At 36.5% G+C, this 25014-nt stretch overlaps 1 protein-coding gene across 1 annotated transcript in view; it reads right to left on the bottom strand.

The window, feature by feature from the left end:
• The window catches only part of MYO16 (myosin XVI), a 252767-nt gene that overhangs the window by 149566 nt on the left and 78187 nt on the right, over nucleotides 1-25014 (bottom strand). Inside the window, exons 7-12 of the mRNA XM_057390020.1 lie at nucleotides 23157-23232; nucleotides 21719-21872; nucleotides 16097-16247; nucleotides 10103-10213; nucleotides 8031-8096; nucleotides 5395-5522 (exon numbers count right to left, since the gene is read on the bottom strand). Of these exons, the coding sequence (XP_057246003.1) occupies nucleotides 5395-5522; nucleotides 8031-8096; nucleotides 10103-10213; nucleotides 16097-16247; nucleotides 21719-21872; nucleotides 23157-23232 (686 nt within the window). The remainder of the gene's footprint in view (nucleotides 1-5394; nucleotides 5523-8030; nucleotides 8097-10102; nucleotides 10214-16096; nucleotides 16248-21718; nucleotides 21873-23156; nucleotides 23233-25014) is intronic.

Below are 25014 nucleotides of genomic sequence, written 5' to 3'. Positions count from 1 at the left end.
ACAACTGAACCAAATAAAATGTAATTTGATGCTCCTTCTTCATTTATTCAGTTAATCAAACTTAAAAGGCTGTTTCTACAACAGCCAGTTAAATTTTTYACAGGTACAATGCATGTTATGACTGGTCAATCTGTTATCTGTGTATTTTAGTTTCTGAAAATAAGAAGGCAACAAAATAGAGTATGTGTTGGGCCATTCCTTTATCTGTTCAAATATCACTTCAAAGGGGAAATCAATTAAAAAGGAAGAAACAAAAGAGGGAAGGACTAAAAAGGACTTCATACTCAAATAGCAATTTAAATAGAACTTTTAATCTCATTCAACTCCCATGGGACATACATGTAGCTGTGGTGATTATCTCATTGTTTGCCTGGAAGACTTCAGTCTTACGCGACAAAACAGATCTTGTCATTACTSTGTGTGATGTGCCAAACTGCTTTTATCCGTGTTGTCCATGTTTCTATAACAGGGAGGAGACTGATGGTCCAAGACTACAATGGTTTGCAACCTGGCTATGTGTTAAAGTATCTGATTAAATTCAGCTGTRGGTCCTGAGGGAGCTGGTAGATTGAAGTTGTTAAGCCACTATYCATCATTTTTGAAAAACTGTGGCACTCAGGTGAAGTCCCTGCTATCTTGCAAAAAGGCACATATATCTATTTTTAAAAAGAGGAAAGCAGAAGACACAGGGCGCTACAGACTAATCAGTCTCTATTCTATGCCAGAGCTACAGCATTGATGGAAAGCAACCCACTGTCTTCCTGAACTCATGTGAAGTGTTTGACACTGTCCTGCACAATATGCTTGTCTCTAAATTTGAGATACATAGATTTGATGGATGGACCATTTGGTGAGTAAGGAACTCAACATCTCCTTATCCATGTGGAAACCAGAGATGAGTGGTGTCGCTCGGGGGTCACCTAATGCTGCCAGCGACACAGACATTGGGATTGTGCACACCCTGATCAAGTTTGCTGACGACACCAAGTTGAGGGGTGACACCTCATGCTGGAGGGAAGGGATGCCACCCAGAGACCTTGGCACAATTGAGAGGGGGCTGGTGCAAACCTCATGAAGTTCAACAARGCCAAGAGCAAGATCCTGCACCTGGGTCACGRCAACCCCAGACAMACCCACARGCTGGGCAGAGAAGTGACTGAGAGCAACCCTGAGCAGAAAGACTTGGGAGTGATGGCCCCATGGTCACCATGAATTTGAATAAAAAATTCACCATGCATGCACTGGGAGTGTGTGCTCACAGACCAGAAAGCCAAGCAAATCCTGGGCTTGGCCAGTGAAACCTGGCTACTGGTTGAAGGAGGCAATTTTCCCCTTCTACTTCATTCTTGTTGAGTGCTGCATCCAGCTCTGATGTCCCCAGCATAAGGACACTGAATTGTTGGAGCAAGTCCAGGGGAGGGTCACAAAGTTGATAAGAGGACTGGAGCACCACCTCTATGAAGACAGGCTAAGAAARTTGGGGCTTTTCATTCCCAGATTCCTTCCAGAATCTGGAGGGGGCCTATAGAGAAGCCAGAGAGGGACTCTTCATCAGGAACCGTAKTGTCAAGACAAGGTGTAATGGGTACAAACTGAAGGAGAGGAAATTTAGGTCAGATATTGGAAAGAAATCTTTTACTGTGTGARTGGTRAGACACCAGAACAGGCTGCCCAGGGAGGCTGCGGATGCCCCAACCCAGGAGGTTTTCAAAGCCGGGCTGGATAAGACCTTGGGAAACCTGGGAGGTGTCCCTGCCCACGGCAGCAGGGTTTGGGAATAGATGGCCTTTAAGGTCCATTACAACCTCTTCACATTCTATGATTCCATGTAATGTGAAGATCTCAACTTACAGGTCACAAAGCCATGTTCAAACCAGGTSCAAGAGCAAAAGAAATTGTGTAATGTCAAGATGGTCACTGTCCCAACTAACATTAAATCAGCATCTCTCCAGAAATGACAAGGTTCTCCTTTAGTGTGATATCCCTTGATCAGATTTTCAGCTTCTGACTTTCTGGAAGAGTTTCAAAAGTCAGATGGAACTTGATGTCACCCTACAAAAATTCATCTCTGCACTCTTAATGATGTCTTCACTCTCCCAACGCTAATTGTACGATGTTGGCGCTACTCTTATGATCTAGCATTAGCCACCTGCCTTTATAATGGCAATCTACAAATTCCACATTTCTCAGCTGGCTGTCATCATCAGGAACAAAGAAAAATTTAAATAGGATATTAGTCCTGTGACACTGCTCCTCTACAGACATTTCACAATCYGGCAAATTATAGCTCTTACACCTGTATTATCCAAAAAGTCAATGAAATTATAGACAGATATAAATCTATCATAGCTCCTCTCTTACTGCCCACTCACACTGGCCAGTTCACTCCAACTGTGTCATGATGATGAAATAGTTTTGTCTCTTCACAACATACTTAATCCAAGATCACAGCTGCAACCTGCTATCACTGCACCACAGGTTACCCACCAGATTAGCAACAGTGGCTCTTTGGTTATTTCAGCTGTTAAGGAACTTCTCTGAAATTAAAACATCTCTGATGTCTCTGAGTCTATACTCACAGTTACAGATTATGCTATTGAACAAAAGTGTTCATTTATGTTTGATAATCAGATCTGACATAATTAACAGTTTGTAAGAGTTCACAGCTTGTCCAAAGCATACTGCCTTTTATATCCAGCAGGTAAGTGTTAGCATCATTCTGAGAGCTGCACAAGACTTGATATTTAACAAACTGTTTTAGCATTTCATTATTTTGGTTTTTTCAGGCCCAACCACATCTGCCAAAAACAGATGTCTAACAGACTTTTTTCTTTTTTCCACTTCGTTTTAAATTCTGACCAAAGGTACCACACTCAGAAGTGCAGAAATACTTACCAAAAAAATCTCACCCCTGCAGTACTTGAACTATTATTAGAAATGCTGGAAAACTGCTGATAGAATGTGTTCCTATAAKATTTCCACCAGATTTAAAGGAGAACAGGTGTGCTGTTCTGCATGAAATTCTGAAAACAATCTCTTATTCTACCACCCAAAACAGTGAGCATTGCTACTCCAAATTCCCACTAGTATAGTAATATATATCCAGGCAAGAGTGACTAAGCTTGCACACTTTTGGGAGCCAGAACAATTTATTTCTTCTCCATTTTCAGAAGTATGTAGTGAGACACTGAGTCTTGCTTCCAGTGACTGAAGTTTCAAGATTTGAAATAAATATGGGCAAGCAAAACCATTAAATACAAAAGAAGTTTTGCATTACCAGTAATGCTATCTGTAACTGATCAATCTTGCATGTGAGTTGAAAATTTTATTTCTAAAATTAAGCTAAATTTGACAGTGTATTTCTAATGTTTTAATACAAATATGTAATTGTACTCRAGCAGCCCATTGCACTTACACTACACAGAATTATACTTTCAAAAAATAAATATTATTAACTTGAACAGAATGGCTTTGRTGATGCTAAACTGAGGAAATTCAAAGCTTTCAATGCATTCCACTCTAAAACACAAGGATTTCTCTCCATTCCAAATTATTTGGCTTAAAATTGTGATTTATATCACAACAGTATCATTGGATACTGACACTCCTGGCTGTTAGCAAGTAATAACATTTCATTTGATGTATTCATTACGACTTTTTGACTCACAAAATTAGCCATCAGCATGCCATAAATCTTTGGTTTGATTTACTAAGTATCCTTAGCTTTTAAAAAGCCGATATTTAGGCTCCCTAGACAGYTCTTTACTTATCTTGTCAGTGCTTAATGTATTTTCAGATCCTGAAAAGCAGGAGCAAAATGCAGTCAGAAGAAAGCTAATTATGCAAAGTCCACCTACTGGCGACTTAGGAGGATAATTATTAATGTTATTTTATTCTGTAAGTTCCATGCAAAGCTAATACAAAGGCAGATCCTGGTGTTAAGTACACATGAGGGGAGCTGGCTTGTTGTAAACTGAAAGTAATTGTGAATAACTGATAATAAGATCTTCAGTGATTTGGCCAAATGCTTTACTGATGTAAAATGCTCCACTTCAGTGAGAACACTTCATCAAAAGAGAAGTGACTGGAGAAAAAAAAAAAAATCTTGTAACATGGGAACAAATTTGGCTGCATCTCAAGTCCTGTGTCCAGTTTGGTCTCCTCATTTCAAGAAAGACATTCAAGGGCTGGAGGAGCCCAGAGAAGGGCAATGGAACTGGGGAAGGGTCTGGAGCACAAATCCTGTGAGGAGCAGCTGAGGGAGCTGGGGGTGTTTTTCCTGGAGAAAAGGAGGTTCAGGGGAGACCTTATCACTCTCTACAACCTCCTGGAAGGGGATTTTAGTGAGGTGGGCGCTGGCCTCYCTTCACAGGCAACCGGCAACAGGACAAGAGGAAACTGTCTCAAGCTGAGCCAAGRGAGGTTCAGGTTGGACAAGAGGAATTTCTTCACAGGAAGGGTGATTGGACTTTGGAATGGGCTGCTCAGGGAGGATTTGGAGTCACCATCCCTGGAAGTGTTCAAGGAATGACTGGACATGTGCCATGGCTCACTTGACAAGCTGGTGTTCAGTCAAAGGTTGGATTCCATGTTCTCAAAGGTATTTTACAATCTCATGGATTCTGTAATCCCATGGAGGATATTAAGATCCAGAAGATATGAAAGTAAGTAAAGTATGAAAAGACAGAGAAGACTGAGCAACAAATTTCTTTGACTGAATACATCAAATCCACCAGACTCATTGCTACCAGAGTTGGAGAAAAGAAGAATTAACTGATCTGGGGATTAAAAAGTTAAAAAGGTGAATGTCAAGTTTCACCATAATAAAATCAGCATATTTGGATGAAACTCTTTGCAACGAGGATTACTAATACATTTATTCAAAATCTTGAAATTATTTATCATTGAAATAACACTAYGAATAAAGGCTGAGGTCCATTTAAAAGTCCATTCTGAGCTTGGAARGCTAAAAAACAAACTCAAGGCCACACAAACATGTGAGGCAGACTGCAAGCTCCAATACAGGCACTCACTACACAGGTTTATAATTTAGTCGAGAACTTATCAGTTTTATTGTCAATAGATTGTTTCTAATCCTGATTCATGTAATATTAGCAGACACACACAGCAGTTTTGAATTCTTTACCATTAACTCTTGTTCCTAATTAGATGCAGCTACATGGAGTGGCAATTCCCCAAGAGAATTTATGAACTTGAGATGTAATTAAACCTTTTTCATTTCTATTTTGCTCTAATGTATGATACAGAGATCAGTACACAGAAAGAAAATCAGTTGGAGAAAAAAATAAAATGRAAATCTCAACTGCTGAGGCCCAGGGGAAACAGCTGAAAGGCGGGAGGTACAAATTAATTAATAGAAAGATAAATTTTCACCTGAGGATAAAGCACTGGGGACGCTGCTCCTGGAATAGCATGTGGTAAGCTCTTTCAGCACAGGAAAATATATGTGGGGGAAGTGAGGAACATAGTTTTCCAGAGTTACTTAAATAAAGCTGGGTGACCTGAAAAATTGTAGAAAATTAAAATGATAAATACATTTCAAAACAATTATGTTTCACCCCCCTAATCTTGGGTCTTTTGAAAAGCTTTCTAAACATTATGAACAGAATCTCTTTATGTATGGAAGTGATACTACTACAACAGCTATGAAGATTTTAATTACAGAAAATAGAGCTTTAAACACAGTTAAGATACAAAATTAAACAAAACTAGAGGATTTAACAGTATTGTTTTGTGCATAAGGTAGAACAAAACCTAGTATTTTTAATACTCTACATTTATAGTTTTTCAATGTCTTGACTTGAAAATTTACAAAAYGAAATATGAACATCCCATAAAAAACTGATATGGAAAAAAAAGGAGTAAGCTATAAACTAATTAAGTTATTATATGACAGAGCAGTGTCCCACAAATACTCCTTCTGCAATACAGAATAACTTCTTATGAACACAGCTGGCAACATATTCTGTCCTTGAAGCCTGAGTAAAACCAGTTATCTGCTACAGAACCCACTTTTTTTTTTTTTTCTTTTTCTGAGGGTATCCTGGTGTTCTCGCCCCTTTCTGTCCCATGCCCATCTTATTTATTTAAATATTAAACTATTCAATCCTGGGGTATCTACAACATTTTAGCTGAATGAATCTTTCATTATATAGTCTCAGTCAGGCCTTAAGGGCTACCAGACAAAAAAAAAAATAAATCCACACCAGCTCTCCAGGAACCATTTCAGAATGTGACAAAGTACAAAGGAAAACCTTCACACAATTATTTTCAATGCAAAATGTTGCAAGTTTGCATATTTTTCTAACACGAACTTCAAGAATAAATTTGACCTAATCAGGCACAAGGAAATTCTGCAGGAATGTAGCAAAGCAGCACAACCACAGCTCAAGCACTTCTGCTGTCACTAGAATAGCTTCATAAGTGGTATTTGCACATTCCTAGCAGTGTAATGCTATTATAATGTGTTAATGGATGATTCTTTATGTCAACTCAGAGTGGAAAAATTGCTTATAAAAATATTTATTTTAGTAGTACTCTATTSGAACTAAGTGTGGGAGGTCAGTGCATGATAACAAAATTATGCTTGTTGAGAAGTTACGAACAGAATTTTTTWAAAAAGAAGGAAACATAAAATGTTGCTCTCACAATAATCTTTTCATTGCTTCATTCTTGTTTTAAAAGTAGTACCATACCCAATACATTTGCATTCCTTTTATTTTTGACAGCTAACAAACTACATMCCTGAAACAAGAATTCTAATGAGCCACATCATATAGCATGTCAGCATCTACTGAGGAACTGACATCATCACTTTTTATTGCTTTAACATACAGACCATTCAACACTTAGAGACTTTAATACAATACCAGCTAAGCTTGAGCATTTCAAAAACAGTGATTTTACAACCATGTTTTCTTGATCAACTGGGAAATACCTACATAATGCCCAATAGTGTGCAGATTATAATTATGAAATAAAAACAATAAATATCCAAGATGACCCAAAAAATTATAGGACAAAAAGCGTCTCATGATAAACTTAATTAACTAGATCTATCACAGAAAAGTGCAGCAAACATTCGGGAAACATTTTAATATATAAACTCTTTCTCTTCRTAGTTCTCTCTTAGTGCACAAAATCATGTATCTAATATAAAATACACAGTGGCAGGAAAAAACACCATCATGTAAAACCTTGGAGATGAYGAATAGTTTTCATTTCTAGAAATAAACTCAGACCCCAAGTTGGAATCTGCTGCTCCTACCATGAAMATCACAATGGTTCTTTCTCTTAGATTTACTGCTGATACACACGAAGCCACGTGAGGTAGTAAACAGCCACAAATTAAAATTTTCTTATCAAATTTTAACTCTCTATAATTCTTGTAAGTTAAATAAACATATTTGAATATTCCCTATCAGGGAGCCTGATCTCTGTGATCTCAGTGCAAAGGTAAGAGGGGAGGGAAGGATAAATTAACAGTTATACCAACACTGTATCTCTAAAATGTCTGGGTAAAGATGAAGGAAGTCAAAATGTTTGATTGTGTTCATATGACCCAAGTCCCCCTTGCCCACACGCTGCCTGTGCCCCACAAAAGCCACTTCCCTATGCCTGACCCAGGGCAGCCTTTGTGCACCATCCAAGGTTGTTATCTCCATAATCGTGTTTTGGGCAAGGGGATGTGAACTGAAACAATCACTGTATGAAGTATGCACCAATTTTTGTAAGTTTGACTGTGGCAGAAACCACCAACGTCATCAGGAACCATTTTTAAACAATAAAAAGTGCTTCTGCTCATTCAAAGCGTTACCAAGATTGCTGTTTCACCAATAAGACACAACAAAAATAGTTGTATCTTGGAAGAAACTTCTAAAGTTTCGTTAAAATACTAAAACTAAATGCTCCCCACATGAGTATATATGTTAATTAGGGGCTTGGCCTGTCAAATGAACTGTATGACTTGTGAAAAAAATTCTGCAACCTTTTAGAAAAAGAATGCTTACCATGGTAGAATAAATAGGAAGTTCTTTAAATGGGTTAACAAGCAACAGTATATCACCAATGTAGGTCTGAAAAAAAGAAGATAGAATTGCTTTATTAAGTAATAAATTAAAATTTTAAGGAGGCTAATGGCTTTCTTCCAAAAAGAAGCCTCAGCAAAGCCTCTTAAATCTAGCTAACAATATGCTAAAACGGAATTTATGAATTCCGAGCTTTTAACTCCATAGTTTGAACTTGAAATCTAAATTTACATTTTCAATAGAATTAATTAGACTTTTTGTAATAAMACTGAGTTCTTCATAACTGAAAATTATGCAGAGAAAAATTGCACTACATATATTATTGGTAGATTATTTCAAAGCTAATTTGTAACTTACCACTTGCTAAACTATGAAAATGTCACAGAATCACAGGAACTGCTGAGTTGGAAGGGACCCACAAGGATCATCAAGTCCAACTCCTGGCATGCCTACCACATAAACAAGCTATTCAAGTGATTTTTTGTGGAATAGATGACATWATTTAGAAATGCTATATTGGTTATCCAGGGCTGATCCATTAAAGTATGTTGCTTGTSGGATAAGACAAAGCAATTTATACATATATAAGTCTTTATGCAACTGTGTATGGGCAATTGTATGAACATCTGAGCATGCATCTAGAAGAACTATCCTGACTCTTTTAGAAAGAGTAAACCATCTAATGATTGCAAAGTTTGCATAACTTTACTATTTAATGTTTGGGGCTGCTGATGGATGAGAGGGTGGACAAAGCCAATCTGGCAYCCTGGGCTGCAGCAAAAGCAGCAGGGCGAGGGAGGGGATCTGCCCCTCTGCTCTGCTCTGCTCTGCTGAGACCCCCCTGCAGTGCTGCATCAGCTCTGGGGTCCCAGCACAGGAAAGTCAAGGACCTCTTAGAACAAGATGAGACCCACAAAGATGATCAGAGGCCTGGAGCACCTCTGCTACAAACACAGGATGAGAGAATTGAGATTGTTTAGCCTGGAGAAAGCTCTGGGGAGACCTTTTAGCAATCTTCCAGTACCTAAAGGGGCCTACAGGGAAGAGAGGGAGGGACTCCTCATMAGGGATTTAGTGACAGAATGAGGGGGAATGGTTTTATATGAAGCAGAAAGTGTTTATGCGAATGAGGACTTTGGCTTTGAATTGGAGTTACCTGATCTCTTTGAAAGAGAGATAAAGAAAAATAAATWCTTCTATTATGAGTATTTTTTAGGATTTGATCCACGATTCTAAACCCCTGATTTTTTTTACCATTGAATGCTGTAACACCTAAAATTGAAGTTCCCRTGAATTCAAAAGGAGTCACAGGAACGTAACAGTTCCCCATATTCCTTAAGTGTAARCAGTATAATCAACTTACAAATTTTAAATAATATGCATATTTCACATTTGCATTCCACTCAGCTGTTCAGTAAGTTAGTAATAAGTAAGATATGGACAGGCATACAAAAATTTTCAAGTGCCAAACTGCATGTCTTCTATTCTTATTACAGCACAACCAGGAAAACCTTCTTTACAAAACCTTGCTATAACAGTTTCTTCTAGTATCTAGATGATTAACATCACAATACAAATAATGATTTMTCTTGGAAGAAATTAATTAAATCTCCTATGCTCAACTGCAAGCTTTTTACATCTAAATTTCTTTTACATTTCCAGTAATTGTGCTCTACTAAATGAACATGATGTTAAAAAGGGAAGGATTTTTTTGAGAAGGAAGATTACAAATCATGGTGGTGCAGGCCATACTATGATCTGAGTGACCTTGTGTTCATCAATGTTTACCAACATTCTTCCTCTCTGAAATAAACACACATAAATTGTCTTCAAACTTATCTGAAGTGATATTCCATTTTTTATTTCTCCCTTTCCTACACAAGCTTGAGGAATTGCAGGGCTTACCCACACATGCACACAYGCCCTCATCAGTTTAAAACTAGTCATGAGTTCAGGGCAGGTCACTGTCCAATAGTTATGAYAGTAATCCTATTTTTCCTACTCTCTTTGCTCTTTTTTGGAAGGTTGCTGTTGACAGGCAAATAGCAACTCACATATATCTGATTATTGTTGAAACGCTTCTGGATCTCATAAAGCAGGCTGCTGTCTGTTAGCTCACTCAGAGAAGCCAGGTCATCATTTGGAGCTGGAGGCATTAGCTTGATCTAGAAAACACAAATTAGAGAAATAAAGTAACTTCACAAYGAATCATTCTGTACCATAATGTTCTAACTTACAGTATAAACCTAGACCCCTAGCATTTATGGGGAAAAATGCAACTGGAAACTGGAAAGTTGTCATTCYTGAACAATTTCACATCATTAATCTTAATCATGGCAAGAATATAAAAATTATTATCAATGTTATGGTGTATAACTACATGAGTCTGATGGGCTCTTAAGAACAAATCAGAGTGCTATTTGCAATCCTTAAACCCATAAAGATTCTCAGMTCAAATGCAATTTTCCTGCTCTCCTCCTTAAATGTTTATAGCAGAAAARGTCAAGAAATTAGTTGGTACACTTGYAAAGTCCAGTATTTAACAAMGCTCTCATACCACTCTTTATCACAYAGGTTTTGAAATTCTACTGGAATTTTTCTTGCAGATTAGAAGAAAGTTAGTAAGAAATTGAAATTGTGTTGTCATGGAAACAAGATTATCAGAAGAGGCCACTTTAGCCAAAACTGGTAAGTGAAATTGTTTAACCCTTTTGAGATTTAGTATGAAAAATATAAAATCTGCAAGAGTAAGTAAAAAGTAAATGTTAATGAAACAAAAAAAGATCCAAAAGACTAATACAGGAGACAGAGCAAAAAAGAATCAGTGATAATGGAAATTTGATTCAMGAGAAAATAAAAATTGATACATTAAGCAGAGTCCTTATACATAATGATCTACACTTAAAATGGAGTTAAATTCATTTTTCATGTTCAGCAAAATACCCAGAAATATTSTCACATGAACTATGATAGAATTAAGTTGTTTGTTCAGATTTTATTATARTAACTTAGGATCTGTTTTGAGGAAAGACGATGAAAATGAAACTTCTTTCTTCTATCATTCTGCTTAAAAGGAAGGCTCAGGAGAAAAGCAAAMTGTCCTTTTTTGGTGAACACCTCAGCACCTTCAGTCTCTGGAAGYTGCAGGAGCTCAGCGACAGAAGCAGCAGATTTGGAGATACCAGAGGGAACACAGAGTGTGCTTCTGTCACAGGAAAAACCCAAAGATTGTGGATACTCGTGTTTGAACTTCTGAACTGCAGCTGTTCCCATAGTTCAGGGTCTACATGATACTCTGATTTGATGATATTCAAGGTCTATTCCAGAAAACATGATACTCTGATTTCACAGCCTGTGCCTTATAGAGGTGTGTGTCTACCTATTGCAGAGGTTTGTTCCTCACCCTATTAAAGTGAATGAAGATTCCTCTGTCACACAGAAGAGGGCACTTCTTGCTCTTTTTGTTTCTAATCATGGCAGCTGGATGCACAGCTGACTAGAAAACTAGAATTCCACTTGKCAAAACAAAAATAAAAAGGACATYTTGGCATCTGTCTTTGATGACAAAYAYTGRAATAGAAARAAAGAATTAAAAAAAGAAATCCAAGAACGTTTTCAAGTGTCTTGGAGAGAGAGAGCTGGGAGACAGAAGTCTGTGGCCTCCTTTCCYTAACTTTGCTCACCTGGCATGCAGGAACAAAACAGGCATCAGTCTTCACTGCACTCCCTTGTGTGCCATCAAAACTCAGAACATCTGTGCCGTAGAATGAGCTTCTTTTAATCTRTCTCCATAAACATTAAACCTCTGCCATGTATTTGTAAATAAAAGAAGGGTTTGGATAAAAGTACTGCCCTGGGATTCTCCATATTTTCTGAACTTTTAAACACACTTCCTCATACATTCCTTGCTCCTGCCAACTAGTACTCATGCAGATAAGACTGGATATCATTCGGGGCCACATGTCAATTATCATTTCCCACAGGTCATTTCAGCATGGCCCCATCTCTGGAGGGAGAAAAGAGTTTTACCTTATACGTGTGTACAGACTCATCCCACACAGCCCCAGGCCAGCAAACAGGCCCTGGCTTGCATTTATTTCATAATCTAGGCATGGCCAAAAATGCTTATTCTGTAGATATGTTTAGAAATGTGAAGTGCTCAGTAAAGCGCCAAGTAAGGAAATCAAAATATTTTCAACTCTTCTACAAAGTTTAGGATCTGAAGTTTCAGCATTTTCTACCAGATACACTGCATCCAATTTCACGGTTCAACRACCAAATAATCACATAGAAATAAGAAACTCTAAATCACTTAAACTCACAACTGATTTGACTAAACAGTMAATGTTACGCACATTATTAATATCTTATTTGTGGGCACCTTGAAGTCCCATTCTACTTTTCTGAACCTAGAGATGTGGTTTTTCTAGCTCAAAGCATCTATCTAGCTATCATTCTAATTACAGGATGCATCTCATTTTATGAGACAAAAAAGAAAAATAGCCATACACACACCATTCCAACATAACTACGCCTCTGGAAGTGATTAGTTTTTTAATTTTTCTAATGCTTACAATGAAGATTTCTATTTACTTTTTAAATTACATACACTTAACAACCTTCACAATCTGCTCATAAAATAATTTCTAGTTTTATATATATATATATATATATATATATATATAAAATACATTATATATATATATATATATATATTAAAAACCTCTTTCACTGAAATATGTGTGCATAACAGCTCTTTTGTGTAATATTGTTACACACAGATGTGCCTGCCTGTGTTATAACTGTCATTGGAACAATCAAAAGGGAACCAGGGGATACTCTATCACATATTCATGTGGCCAAAAATACATAAACAAGAACCATAAGAAAATTTAATTTTTTTTAAAAGACCCAATTAAGAGAAAGAAAATATTTAATTTATATTTATTTGCAGCAGGAAGCATGCAATTCAATTCCAAGCCATTMATTTCAATCTGCTATCAAAAAATATCCTTCCCAGATGAGATGAAGAGAAATTGGGAGCATGATAAAATTCTAAAAATTATTCATAGTGCTTTGTTTGGCTGCACAGATCTTGACACTATGGATGATCAAAGAACACCTTTTACCCAGGAAAAAAAGCAAAAGCTAATACAAACGAAGAGACGTCCAAAACCTCCAAAATGTAGTCATTTCATCCCCATCTCCTATGCTTCAAGTAATAAGAATCTTCATGAGAAATAGAATTTTCTTGCGGCTCTTTTTCATCATTTTTGCAATTAAAAAAACSTGAAGCAATATATAAATTTGAACTGTTATTTCTTTTCAAACCAAAAAAGTTACGGGTTTTTTTCTATTAAAAATGCATGTTTAAAATGTACTAGGATGAAATTTTTCTTTTTGATCTCCCAATAAAGGYCTAATCTGCATGCCATATTGCCTAAGAATGTATGATATTTCTGACACAAAGCATATGAAATATCATCCTGATATATTTCAATAATATATGAAYATAAAACCCAAGTAATGACTCCACATAACCTATTGAAAAATTAAACAAAACATGATTACTTTGAGTGTAGTTTGAATGCAACTGGTAAGACTAAAAGATAGTGAAACTCATTAGAATTAGGATACCCAAAAGGAAGGAACAGTGGGAAGGGGTTTTTCAAAGCTTTCCTTTGGTATTAGCACAAAAAAAAACAATTTTCTTCCCACGTTGTGAAATTTAAAAATTATAACTAAAAAAGTGTTATTACATGGATAAATATCATCTTTGAAAACTAAGAGCTAAATATTATTTACACAAATATAGATATGATATACATTGGCCCATAGTTCATAGTGCATGGCAAGCAGTAGAGAATACAATCCTTGTATTTCCAGGATCACAATTACATCACTTCAAGAAAGAAAAAAATTACATATTTTAATTTGACAAAATCTAGGTACTCTTCACTAAAATTTAACAGTTTCCTGAAGTGATTAAACTAGTTTACTCTTTCCTTCATAAAAGCTAAAGATCATTAACTCCTTGCTAACTGAAGAGTTGTGTTATCCCTTTTGTAATGCAACCAGTCATTTAAAAACTCACTAAAATAGCACCATTTCTGATCTATTCCCTGTTAGATATCTGTCCCTCTTAGGGCCTCTTCCTATCCCTTCCACGCTAGAGAGCATCACTCCTAATTCAGCATCTACAGGTATTTTCTAGTTTTCACTGCTTCTAAAAAAACATAAGATACATACTCCGAGCTTGTTTTTAGAGCAGAATTTGAGACTGCTTCTCAAATAATGGAGGTAAAACAGATTCACCTTTAAGCCTGCTCTCTTATCTTTGAATTGTAACTATTGTGGGAAATTCCAGTGTACTATGGTGAAACAGTAGGAGTGCTTTTTAAAATTTGCCCTGAGGATTCTTGAAGTCATGGAGAAGACAATTACCAGCATGAAAACTTCTGTTTGCTCATTTTAACCTGGAAGATTAGCTGTTCTTATTCTGAACAGTTTCTGTGAATGCTTTAATGGGCAAACTATAAAGCAAAAGTTTAGCCTAGATTAAAAAAAAAAAAAAAAAAAAAAAAACAAAAAAAAAAAAAAAAAAAAAAAAAAAAAAAACAAAACAAAACAAAAAAACAAAAAAAAAAAACCAAAAAAAACCCAAAAAACCCTGAATAATTTTACACCAAAAGAGAATCAGGCAGAAAGCAGTATCTGTGTTCTTGTACACACTTCAGTCGACCATCTAGAAGTGACCGATATTCTCAGCAAGACCTTAAGCTAAATGCTTCCCTTTCCTTCCCTACAATTATAGAACAATTTTTCCTATAAGGGCTTCAAGCATTCACATTTTTGGACAGCAGTGCTWGTCCCTTGGAATGACTGTTTCCATCAAATCACATCAGTCAGCAACACCAGAAACTGTATTACATGAAAACACGATGTAAGCCAAGTGCAAAACATGTTGTGGTATCCTCTGACTGAACAGGGAACTGAGTGCTCTACAGGATTCGAAAGCTGAAGCTCTTTCACAGATTGACTCATGTAATTTACATATGGATGCACTGATTGATCTCGTGTGATCAAGCAATTCCTCTGAAACACATCCAAATAAAAAGCAGTGGAGCGTGCATTATTCTGCCAAGACAAGTGATGCAGTTTTTTTGAACTGAATATGGCTTAAATCAAACCAATATCTTTCTCCTTTGCTATGCTTCAAATTCACAGTAAATAATTCTTAATGGAAATAGTCCCCTCCCCCATCCCCTCCATTCAAAAGTAGTTTTTCTTAAATGGCTAAATACTTCTGGAACATGGGTTTCCCAAATGCATGCAACAGAAAATAAACCCTCTTGCATCACAAAACAACCCAAACAACGGCCCACCTTCTCCCCCCAAAACAAAACAAAAACCAAACCAGAACAAAACAAAAAATAAGTCCTAAACATTCAAACTTGGGACATGCTAGATTTATAAGCAATAGGTCATTGCCTCCTTTAGCATTCATCCTATACACTGCATGAGATTATCATCAGTAAAGGATATCCAAATAATCAGTGCCAGTAATCTAAAGCAKTATCACAAGAAAGGGAGTTAACACTGCATCTGTAAATCCGGCAATTCCTAGCTTTGAATCACAGTCACTTACTTTGCAACTTGATATTCCTTAAACATTCTTTTTGTTTTCTCAGTCTCCCAGGCTGTGTTTCTTTCTTTTGTAACCTGAAGTTTGAGACCAGCACACTCTCTGGGTAACAGTTGTGYCTCCCCAGTTTGGAGCCATGAATAGATTTTGAGGAGCTGTGAGCCCTCCCCACAGCCCCTGACCTGCCACCAGTAGCTGGGAGGAAGCAGCTGCTCAATTTGTAGAGGAAACTCTGCMGGGCCAGACAGATTGCAGGGAGTGATCACAGTGACAGGGCTCCACAGTGCAAATGATATTGCTTTATGGTGAGGGAAAAAATACCATGGTCTTCAGCTTCATTAAGTTTATGATTTCCAGATCCTAACATTAACAAAATTTCAAGAYATTGCATGCCATTCATTACCTGCTCAAGCTTGGCTGTGGTATTCACAGTGACATTTTCAGATGTGCTGTCTTGAGACTGCTGCTTGCATAAGCCTTTAGCTGCATCTTTGAACATGGTGTCTTTCTCCAGCAAACTGTCTTGCTTGGCAATCGGTAAAGCCAGGGGATTGCTGCAGAGAGAATCAATAAAGGCATTAGACCCCCACTGAAGATGTCAGACAATCACATGTGGGTGGCACAAGCACAGAACTGAGATACAGCTCAGGGCTGAAACACAAGCTCCTGGTACACATACTAAAAAGAAATTGGTGAGAAATGAACTGTTCACACAGGCTAGTCTGTTCCAAAAGACACAAAGCAACATACTTTGATTTAAAATTCACCTTTATGCATTTCTTTTCTGAAGGAGAATTGAGCAAGCCTTCTCTCTGAAAGAGAATATGCATGAGTCTGCTTTGGACAGCACAAGGCTGGTAAATCAATAGCCAATTTTGAAGCTGAATTTTAAAAGCGCAGTTAATCCACACAACACTATTTTGAAAAATAGTATATTTTAACATAACTTAATACAGAATTTGCCACTGCAGTTATTAAAATTAAATTCCATCACTTTTTTAGTTTTTTTTAATCAGGCAATATCCAAGATACATTTTATGACCAGTTGCTGCTCTGAATTTGTGCTAAAGTAAAATAAACAAAGAAAGAAACAAGAAAATAGCAGGCTCCTGAAATTACTCCAACATTATGCAATACTGCTCATCCAAAAGTTAAGCCTATTCTTACACACATGAAGTTGTTTCACCTACTGACAGTTCATRTGACACTTCTGCAAAACAACAATGCCAAAATCTTGGATGATTTTGTGCAGTGGTACATCCAAGGAATTAGTGAGGAATCAGCCGCAGGAAATCTCTTGAATTATCTTGAAAAATAATTGTCTGGATTCTGACAGTGCAAATGAGACAATCTCATGGAGAGCACATCATCTCCTTGCCAAAATGTGTACAGACTTTCTTTGAAAGGAAATGTGGACCCAATATGGGAATGTGGGAATAGTGCATTCCACCACGGAATAAAACCCAAACTTACTTAAAATAAATCTTATATTTACTCTAAGTTACTTGAGTGTAATCATTGGTTATAAAAAAGCCACAATTATACTCACAGATAACTCAAATGAATTCTCATAGCTAACACTGATAGCAACTCATGAGAAGAACTGTTGATGGAAACAGAACTAAATACATCTATAATTTTAGAGGCAAAGGACAAAGCATGTTCCAGGAAGARCTTATTGGAAAATGAGACAAAGTAGTTTCCCACTGAAAAAAGATAAACGAGCAAATCTTTCCTTTTGATGAAACTCTCAGGATGCAARTATTGAAATAATTAGTTTAAACATTTTATAATGAACTATAAATGTATTTTGTTGGTTTTTTTTTTGCCTCAAAATGTTTTGCTTCAGACATTTAAATGTAAAACATCTACAGGAAAATGGGTGAAAATAAAAATTTATATTTACTGCTTTGATTCACCACAGATAATTTTGTGATAAATTTACCAAATATCACATGGACAAAAGATCCACCCCCCTTTTTTTCTGGTTTGAACTGCAGAATAGAATTTGGCAATAGGGTAAGACATATCAGTGATTAGACTGTAGAAGAAATTAAACATCTGTGACACTCACAAACAGCAATTACTAATATTAATTCACATTTTACCCAGATTCAGAATCAAACAAAATATAATTAAATATTAAGTTTTCTTTCTGAGTAGCCTTTTGCTRCTGTCCAAAACTGCTCAAATATCTTTAATCACAGGTAAAGAGAATAAAGATACAAAGAGAAGCATAAGCCAAATTAATTCAAGTATTAAATGCCAAAGCACTGCCACTTAGATCTTTCTTAATATTCATRTGATGCTTCTCTTAAATTGTGAAGATCCAGGATTCTTTTTTCTGTGAAGTTGCACCTTACCCATTTAATCTTACCCCTTTTGTGGCAACTACACAAGATGCATTAGAAACACTTCTTAAAATTCAGCTGTAAACTCCTTGAAAGAAATAAACCTTTCAGGTGTCACAAAAGAGAAGTGGGTTGTAAATCACAGCAAAGTGTGGGGGAAAATGGGTGCCTATTGTTTTGACAGATGTATTTGAACTTAAGAGGGCAATAATAACATAATTTAGCAGGCACATTTCATGTATTGATGTACACGAGAATTGCCTATAAATTATGTGCATTTTTGAGATACTAAGAGGACTCCATGTGATGGAAATTATGACATATAACTCAGAACAAAAATGTGAATGCTTCTGTGAAAGAAAAAAAAAATTAAAATTACTCCAACAGTTCATGTTGATTCAGGTTCAAGAAGACACTATGAAAAATAAACTGAAATAAAATGTATCCAGAAAACAGTTTTTTTTAGAAAAGTATTTCTATTAGTCATAAGATTAAGTCAAGCAAYGCCTCTGAAAGCTGAACTATAGGACAGTGCAAGGGAAGATTTTATGTTAATGTAGGCAAGAACATTAGCATGAACTGTCTTCTTTTAGGAAAATTAATGGATAATTAATAGATAATTAACCACAAASGGAGACTTATGCCAAAATAATGTTGCATAGTAGACAGGAAGAAGTGTTATCTAGGGTAATCTTATTTGAACATAGCAGGACTTTCTACCTGCCTGGAAAAAATATTGGATATTATACAGAGGAATGGGGATTTTAAATTTTATGCAAAGAAGCCATCATACATGGTATTAATTTGAAGTATTGTGTATTTTTACTGGATTTTTTTTGTAAATTGAGATAGTTTTCTATGAGTTGCCATCCTCTACCATATCATTAAAAAAATCATATGAAAAACTGAGAGCTGACAATCAAATAATTGAAAGTTCCATAGGTATATGCACTGTAGAAGTGCAGTGGTGATCACTGCAGCCATAGTACGAGCCTAAATCACTTTTAAACAGCTATGGCCAATGTAATGTTCTGAACTGTAAGTGATGTCAATTAATGTGTTCTGCGCTGGTATTTTTGTTGTGGAGTAACAAWTTTTCTTCTGCTTGTACCATTAGGATTAAAACTGGCAAAACCTTACRTTTGCTGCATTGGTCARCCTTCAACTAACTTCATGACATTAYTAAAATTCTGTCCCTCAGCTGATTTACTTGGCCAATTATGACCCAGGAACTTTGCTGGAGCATGTATGGCCTCAAAAATGCTGCAGCCTGTGGAGAGCCTTTGTAAAGCACAAGAAAAGAGCAAGACAAGAGGAATGACGGAGGGAAATTACTGCAACATGCTCGGTGTCACCCTCACCTCACTGATGAGACTGAGTGTGATGAAGGAAACCAGGTTTGCTTGGAAAGAGTATTTCAAATATACTGACTGCTAAAATTTGTTTCCTCTACCTGAGTAGAATCTGACTTTCAATTCACCTCGTCACTGTGTTCTCCAAGAAATCCATGTTGTAATTTAAAACTGAACCAGCAAAATCAGGTTTGCTGACAGAACACATGCTGTTTATAATTATTTATAAATAACSTAAGTTTTGAGTCTGTTTTTGAATATTGTTTTCTTCTGAGAAATGGCCACAAAGCAATATGGCCACAGCACAGAGTTACTAGTAACTACTGTAAAACTTACCACTGGAGATTAAATATGCTTTCTCACATGAGGAGAGCTGATGAAGAATGGATGCAATAAAGAATAAAGCAATGGTACAAGTGGATTATAACTGTGCACACCTCTTCAGCACTAAAGAACTGGTTTGGTGCACAAGAATAGAACAGACATTTATCTTTAACCTAGCACATTACACATCCCTCTGCAGACTCTTTTAACACAGCATGAAGGATAAAACTCTTTGTTTTCAACATTAGCCACTGGGGAAAAAAAAAAAAATCAACTGTTGAAAGCAGTCATCTAGGCTGCCTCTCTAACAGGAAGCATGGAGCCACTCTGGAGGATAATTCACTATATCTTAAGAATATGTCATATCAATATGACATAAGAATATGTCCATTCTGTCATTTGGAATAATAACTGCCTATAAGGGTTTGGGCTTCACAGTTATAAGTATTATAATACTACAGAGCTGAGATAACTAGCTTTGAGATCACACCTGATTTTCAGTCATGATAAATTAAGTTTAGAGGACTTATAAGTAACATGGAACTCTGTRTGCTATGGTTCATCAACAAACTTCCATTTTCAGTACTGATAGATGAGACATGCACTGGCAAAACACACCAACACTTTTGCTTTCCAAGAACTGTCCCATCTCAGGATAGCTGGCTGGCAGCTGACACTCTCCTGAACTGACAGCAAACCTGACTGTCAGTGCAGAGCTCTGGCTGAAGAAGACTCCAAACCTAAAACTGCCAAAAACCTCAAGAACAATGCCCAAATGGCATTATTTGAAGCTTACTGTATCCTAATAATATCCCCCTGGCTATTTGCAAAATTCACTGCCAAGGTCTGTGCCCAGAGCTGAACAGGACTTCAGTTTGCCCCAGTACTGTGTCCTCATGCAGGCACCACAAAGCAGATGCAGTCCCACACTGATATACAGCTATGAATAGAAGCTAAACTCATCGCAATTCCACACATAAATCCATTTTCTTTGTTTTTCCATTCAGTGGGSTTTGCTTTTACAAAACTTCCAATGAAGGTTTTTACACGTGGCAGGTCTGTATTATTGTCACATGAAGGATCACTGTATAAAAAAATTAATATAATCTAAAAAATTAGCTATCTTAACCTATGTATTACARGAAGGAAAGAGTAGAGAAAAAGTATTTTCAGACCACTTCAGCTTTGTGCAAGCCATGTCTTCCACAAGTTAATGGATGTTAGCACTAAAACCAGTACTATTTACCCAGTAAAATATGTGCAGGGCAATACAAACTTCTAGAATATAAAACACATGGAAACGCATCATCTAGATGCAAAAACAATGAYACATTACTCAAAGTCTCAAAAACCTTCATGAATAACTTTTGTTAGGCATTGCTACATAGCTACAAGAGTGACCTATCTTCTACTTCTGGTATTGCAAYGTATCAGTAGTTAAAAATAAAGGTTTTACTTACATTTGAGAATCTAAAGGCTTAGTTTCATGCTTCAAAATTAAAATTTTTCATTTAAAATATGGTTGAAGACCACATAAATTTCAGGAGTATGATTTAAGCTATTGAAACAGCGAGTTAGACTAGAGGACTGTGTATTTCATAAGGAATTAACAAACATGAAAAAATAGAAATTTCATAAACATTATTGTCACATACCCAGCTACATATATTAATGACTACAAATCATGAAGCAGAAACAACACACTGTGTTTACCATCCATGAAATATGCAATCTTTACTAAATATAAATATATCCCGTGGAATTCTGAATTTTTACAGATTGATCATTTCACAACAGTTGCTCACCTCTTCCAAATTCTCATGTATCCAAACACACTCTGGCAAGCATAAATTAAAACTTATGAAATGGAAGCATATATATGTTATCTGTCTCTTTATAAGAGGTTTTATTTATTGCTTTCCTCACACACGCTTCAGTGATTACTACAGAAAATTGTCTTCAGTGAATTGCTCTACAACAACACCAGCACTTACTTACAGTTTATTGGAAATTGTGGGCAAATCATGGAGGATCTCTTCATATGGCTCTTCTTGAGATAAAGTAGAAACAGCTAAAGGRTCTTTCATTTTTTCCTCCCAAACAATTTCAGCCTTCAGAAGCATTTCCTCAATAAAATCAGAAGCTGCAACATCTAAGACATTGGAACACCAAGACATCAGACAARAAAATGGTGCAGAAAAGCTCCTTTRWATTAAAATCTCTAGATCAGATTAAGACTAAATGTGTGGCTAGATAACATGACACGAATTGGTCTGATTTTGATCATAAATTAATAATTGAAATTAGGGGGAAAAAGGCCAAGTAAATTCATTACAGACTTAAGTTGTCATCTGCAAAACCTCAAAACCATTCTTGCTGTGTAGCRAACCAAGCATTCAATAATTCACAGGAYTTCAGGAGAAACAATACAACTCCTTTCAAGACTTTGTTTCTATGAAAATATGTGCTTAAATCCTTTTCAAATGTTTCATATTTCTACAAAATAGATTTAGATGTCTTATATATACAGAAGTGCTGAAATCAACTCTGTTTGCAGACCAGAAAGACAACTCAACTGTGTTAAATACCAACTAAATCTGGTTAGCTAACTGTATTGTTAGATTATATGAGTTTGGTCCACAGCCTTTTTTGTAAGTACAAACTGGCACGTGTCTAAGCACAAACAACTTCTGAGGTTAAGTGCCATGAAGTTCCCTGTGAATGTATTTGCAGGCAGTACAGCACTTGAAGCACAGSATACTTTGGTTTAGTATGCAAACAAAGCTTCACCCATAATCTGACAGAAAGGTTCTCTTATCTACATTATTGGGTTCCATCTTCATTTTATCCCAGACACAGAAAGCTGAACAACCATGTGTTTGTCCTTTTCAACCCTGCTAGCTAGCATTACTGACATTAGCTCTGCTTTTATCTCTGTGTTAGGCCAGWTGAAGTCCCTTCCAGCCTACAGAGTCCACAATTCCATTATCTTTAAAGCCAGTGTTTCAGCTTCCTGTTGTGCCTTCTGTGGTAAACAACAGCAGCTACACTTCAAAACTGGATCTTGAACTTATTTTCAGACAACAGCTACAAAAATTCCAATTCAAGAGACCATGTACTACAATCAGTCGAGACAGAAAGGAACTCAGTGATAAGTAACCAAAATTGTGTCAATGCAGCTACCACCAAGGCACCGGAGAACTCCCAAATAATAAAAATAGCTAAACTTATGGAGGAAATGAAACAAGTGGAAGAACATGCTGTCATTTGATATGCTATCCTGCATTTCCATGAAGTTTTCAGCAAATTATGTAAGAACAGACACATGTGTATGTGTATATAACTCTACACACTGAATGAACTAGGGAAAGCAGGAAGGAAAGAAACAGTGTCACAATAGCCAATACATACATTATGTACATGCATTTTCACCTACCTGAAGGCTTTTCATTATTGCAGTTAAGRAGATTGGGATTTGCCTGGTGCATCAAAAGCAGCTTCACCAGATTGGTCTAMAATGGGCAAAACCAGAGGTGTTTGAAATGGGACAAATAGGACAGGTGCCTGTTATTCAATTTATTCCTTCCTGCACTATCTGAAATCATATGATAAACCCCAGGCAGTACCTCCCAATCCCCACCTTCTGCAGCTACTAAACACAGTCCTATAAATCACAAGCAGCAGAGCAAAATACAGTTCTTGTACGATTTCAGGGCAGCCTCAGAATAATTCCACCCCTAATGTGTCCCTCCACTCACACATGAATAAACAAATTCACAAAGGAACAAACCTACCACTCCATCACCACCTGTTATGACTTAGATAACAAATATTTCTTCGTGCCTAACTRCTCCAACAACTGTGTGCCATCAGAGTCAAAGGGGTCTGACTCACAGCCATCATCACAGCAAATCTGTTCTCTGTCAGTAGTAGAAATTGGCACATTTATATTATTTTTACCAAAATAATCTAAGCTATTAGTAAAGGTAACAATTGCAGCRGAGCAGGGTAGGGTGGATTATCAGATAATGAAAAAGTTTAAAACACATTTTTCAATTCCTGCAAGGAACTGTTTTTAGTGAGCTCCTCCACTGCTGCACTMAAGTCTCKAGAGATTCTTTCCAATCAAAGCCTRWAGCAATGTCTATCCTGATAAATTGGTTGGTCAGAAAGGAGTGAAAGGCTGAATAAGGAGCAAAAAATACTTTTATAATTTGGACATAGAGCTCAACTAAATGAGGGAACTATATGTATTTTTGCATGTACAGTAAAGCAAATATAAATGTAAGCAACAGGAGAGGCCAGGATAAGCACAGARGGAAAAAAACTGTGAAGGAAAGAAAGGATTCTTCCAAGCACAACAGACCTAGAGACAAATGAGACCTGGATTGGAAGTGAGCTAATGGAAAGGATAGAAATTTGGCACAAACCCAACCAAAAAATAAATTAAAAAAAATAAACAGAAGAGAAATCATTGCAATAAAAAATAAATCAATATGGATTCAGCACACAGGAGGCAACTTGCTAGAGAAGACCATGATAATGAAGAATCAATTAAATGAAAAGAAAATCCCAAGCTTCTAATCACAGGAAACCAGGAAAATATTGTTGCAAATTTCTATACAAATAAAAAGATCTTGCTCTCCTCAGATTTCTAATGCTGGCTTTCTTTTCTTGCAGTTACAGCAGAAAATTCAGCAAACTCCAAGAAGTGGGGAAACTGTAACAGGTTTATTTCCAAATCCAATTAGCCCTGCTTTCCACCGAGAACTCTCAACACATATAAAATTATATCCATATATATGGGTTTTTTTGGGGGAAAAAAAGGAACATGCTTAGTTATGGATCTACTGCATAATCTCGGAAAAGTAGTAATAGCTGTATCAAAGGAGGGAGCTTTTAAATGCATTTTCASTTTAGTAACAATACACAGCTTTTTGAGTTACCAAAGGTTTGTATTTATGCCACAAGAAACTCCATGCTCCAATATCAATGTTTCCTGCTGSCAGTGAAATGTCTCCTCCTGGGATTCCTTGATGCAGGTCACCAAGACTAAGGTATTCAGGTCACAGACAATTTCAATAACCTGCTTTTGGATACACAACTCTCTGCTGGAATTAACCTCATTCACTAATGTTTTAGAAGAAGTATTTTAAAATCCAGTTGTCATATCTTCAKGACTGTGCCTAACAGCAGAAATATTTGTAGAATAATTACAGCAAATTACCACTAAGCAAAGCTATTTCAACTGCAGAGTTACAGATGACATACATATCATTATGTCAAGAAATAAC

The sequence above is a fragment of the Malurus melanocephalus genome, unplaced genomic scaffold, assembly GCF_030028575.1.
Source record: "Malurus melanocephalus ecotype Western Australia unplaced genomic scaffold, MMel_1.1 scaffold_1, whole genome shotgun sequence".
In the NCBI taxonomy this organism is placed as follows: domain Eukaryota; kingdom Metazoa; phylum Chordata; class Aves; order Passeriformes; family Maluridae; genus Malurus; species Malurus melanocephalus.
This window is presented reverse-complemented; position numbering and strand designations above follow the sequence as displayed.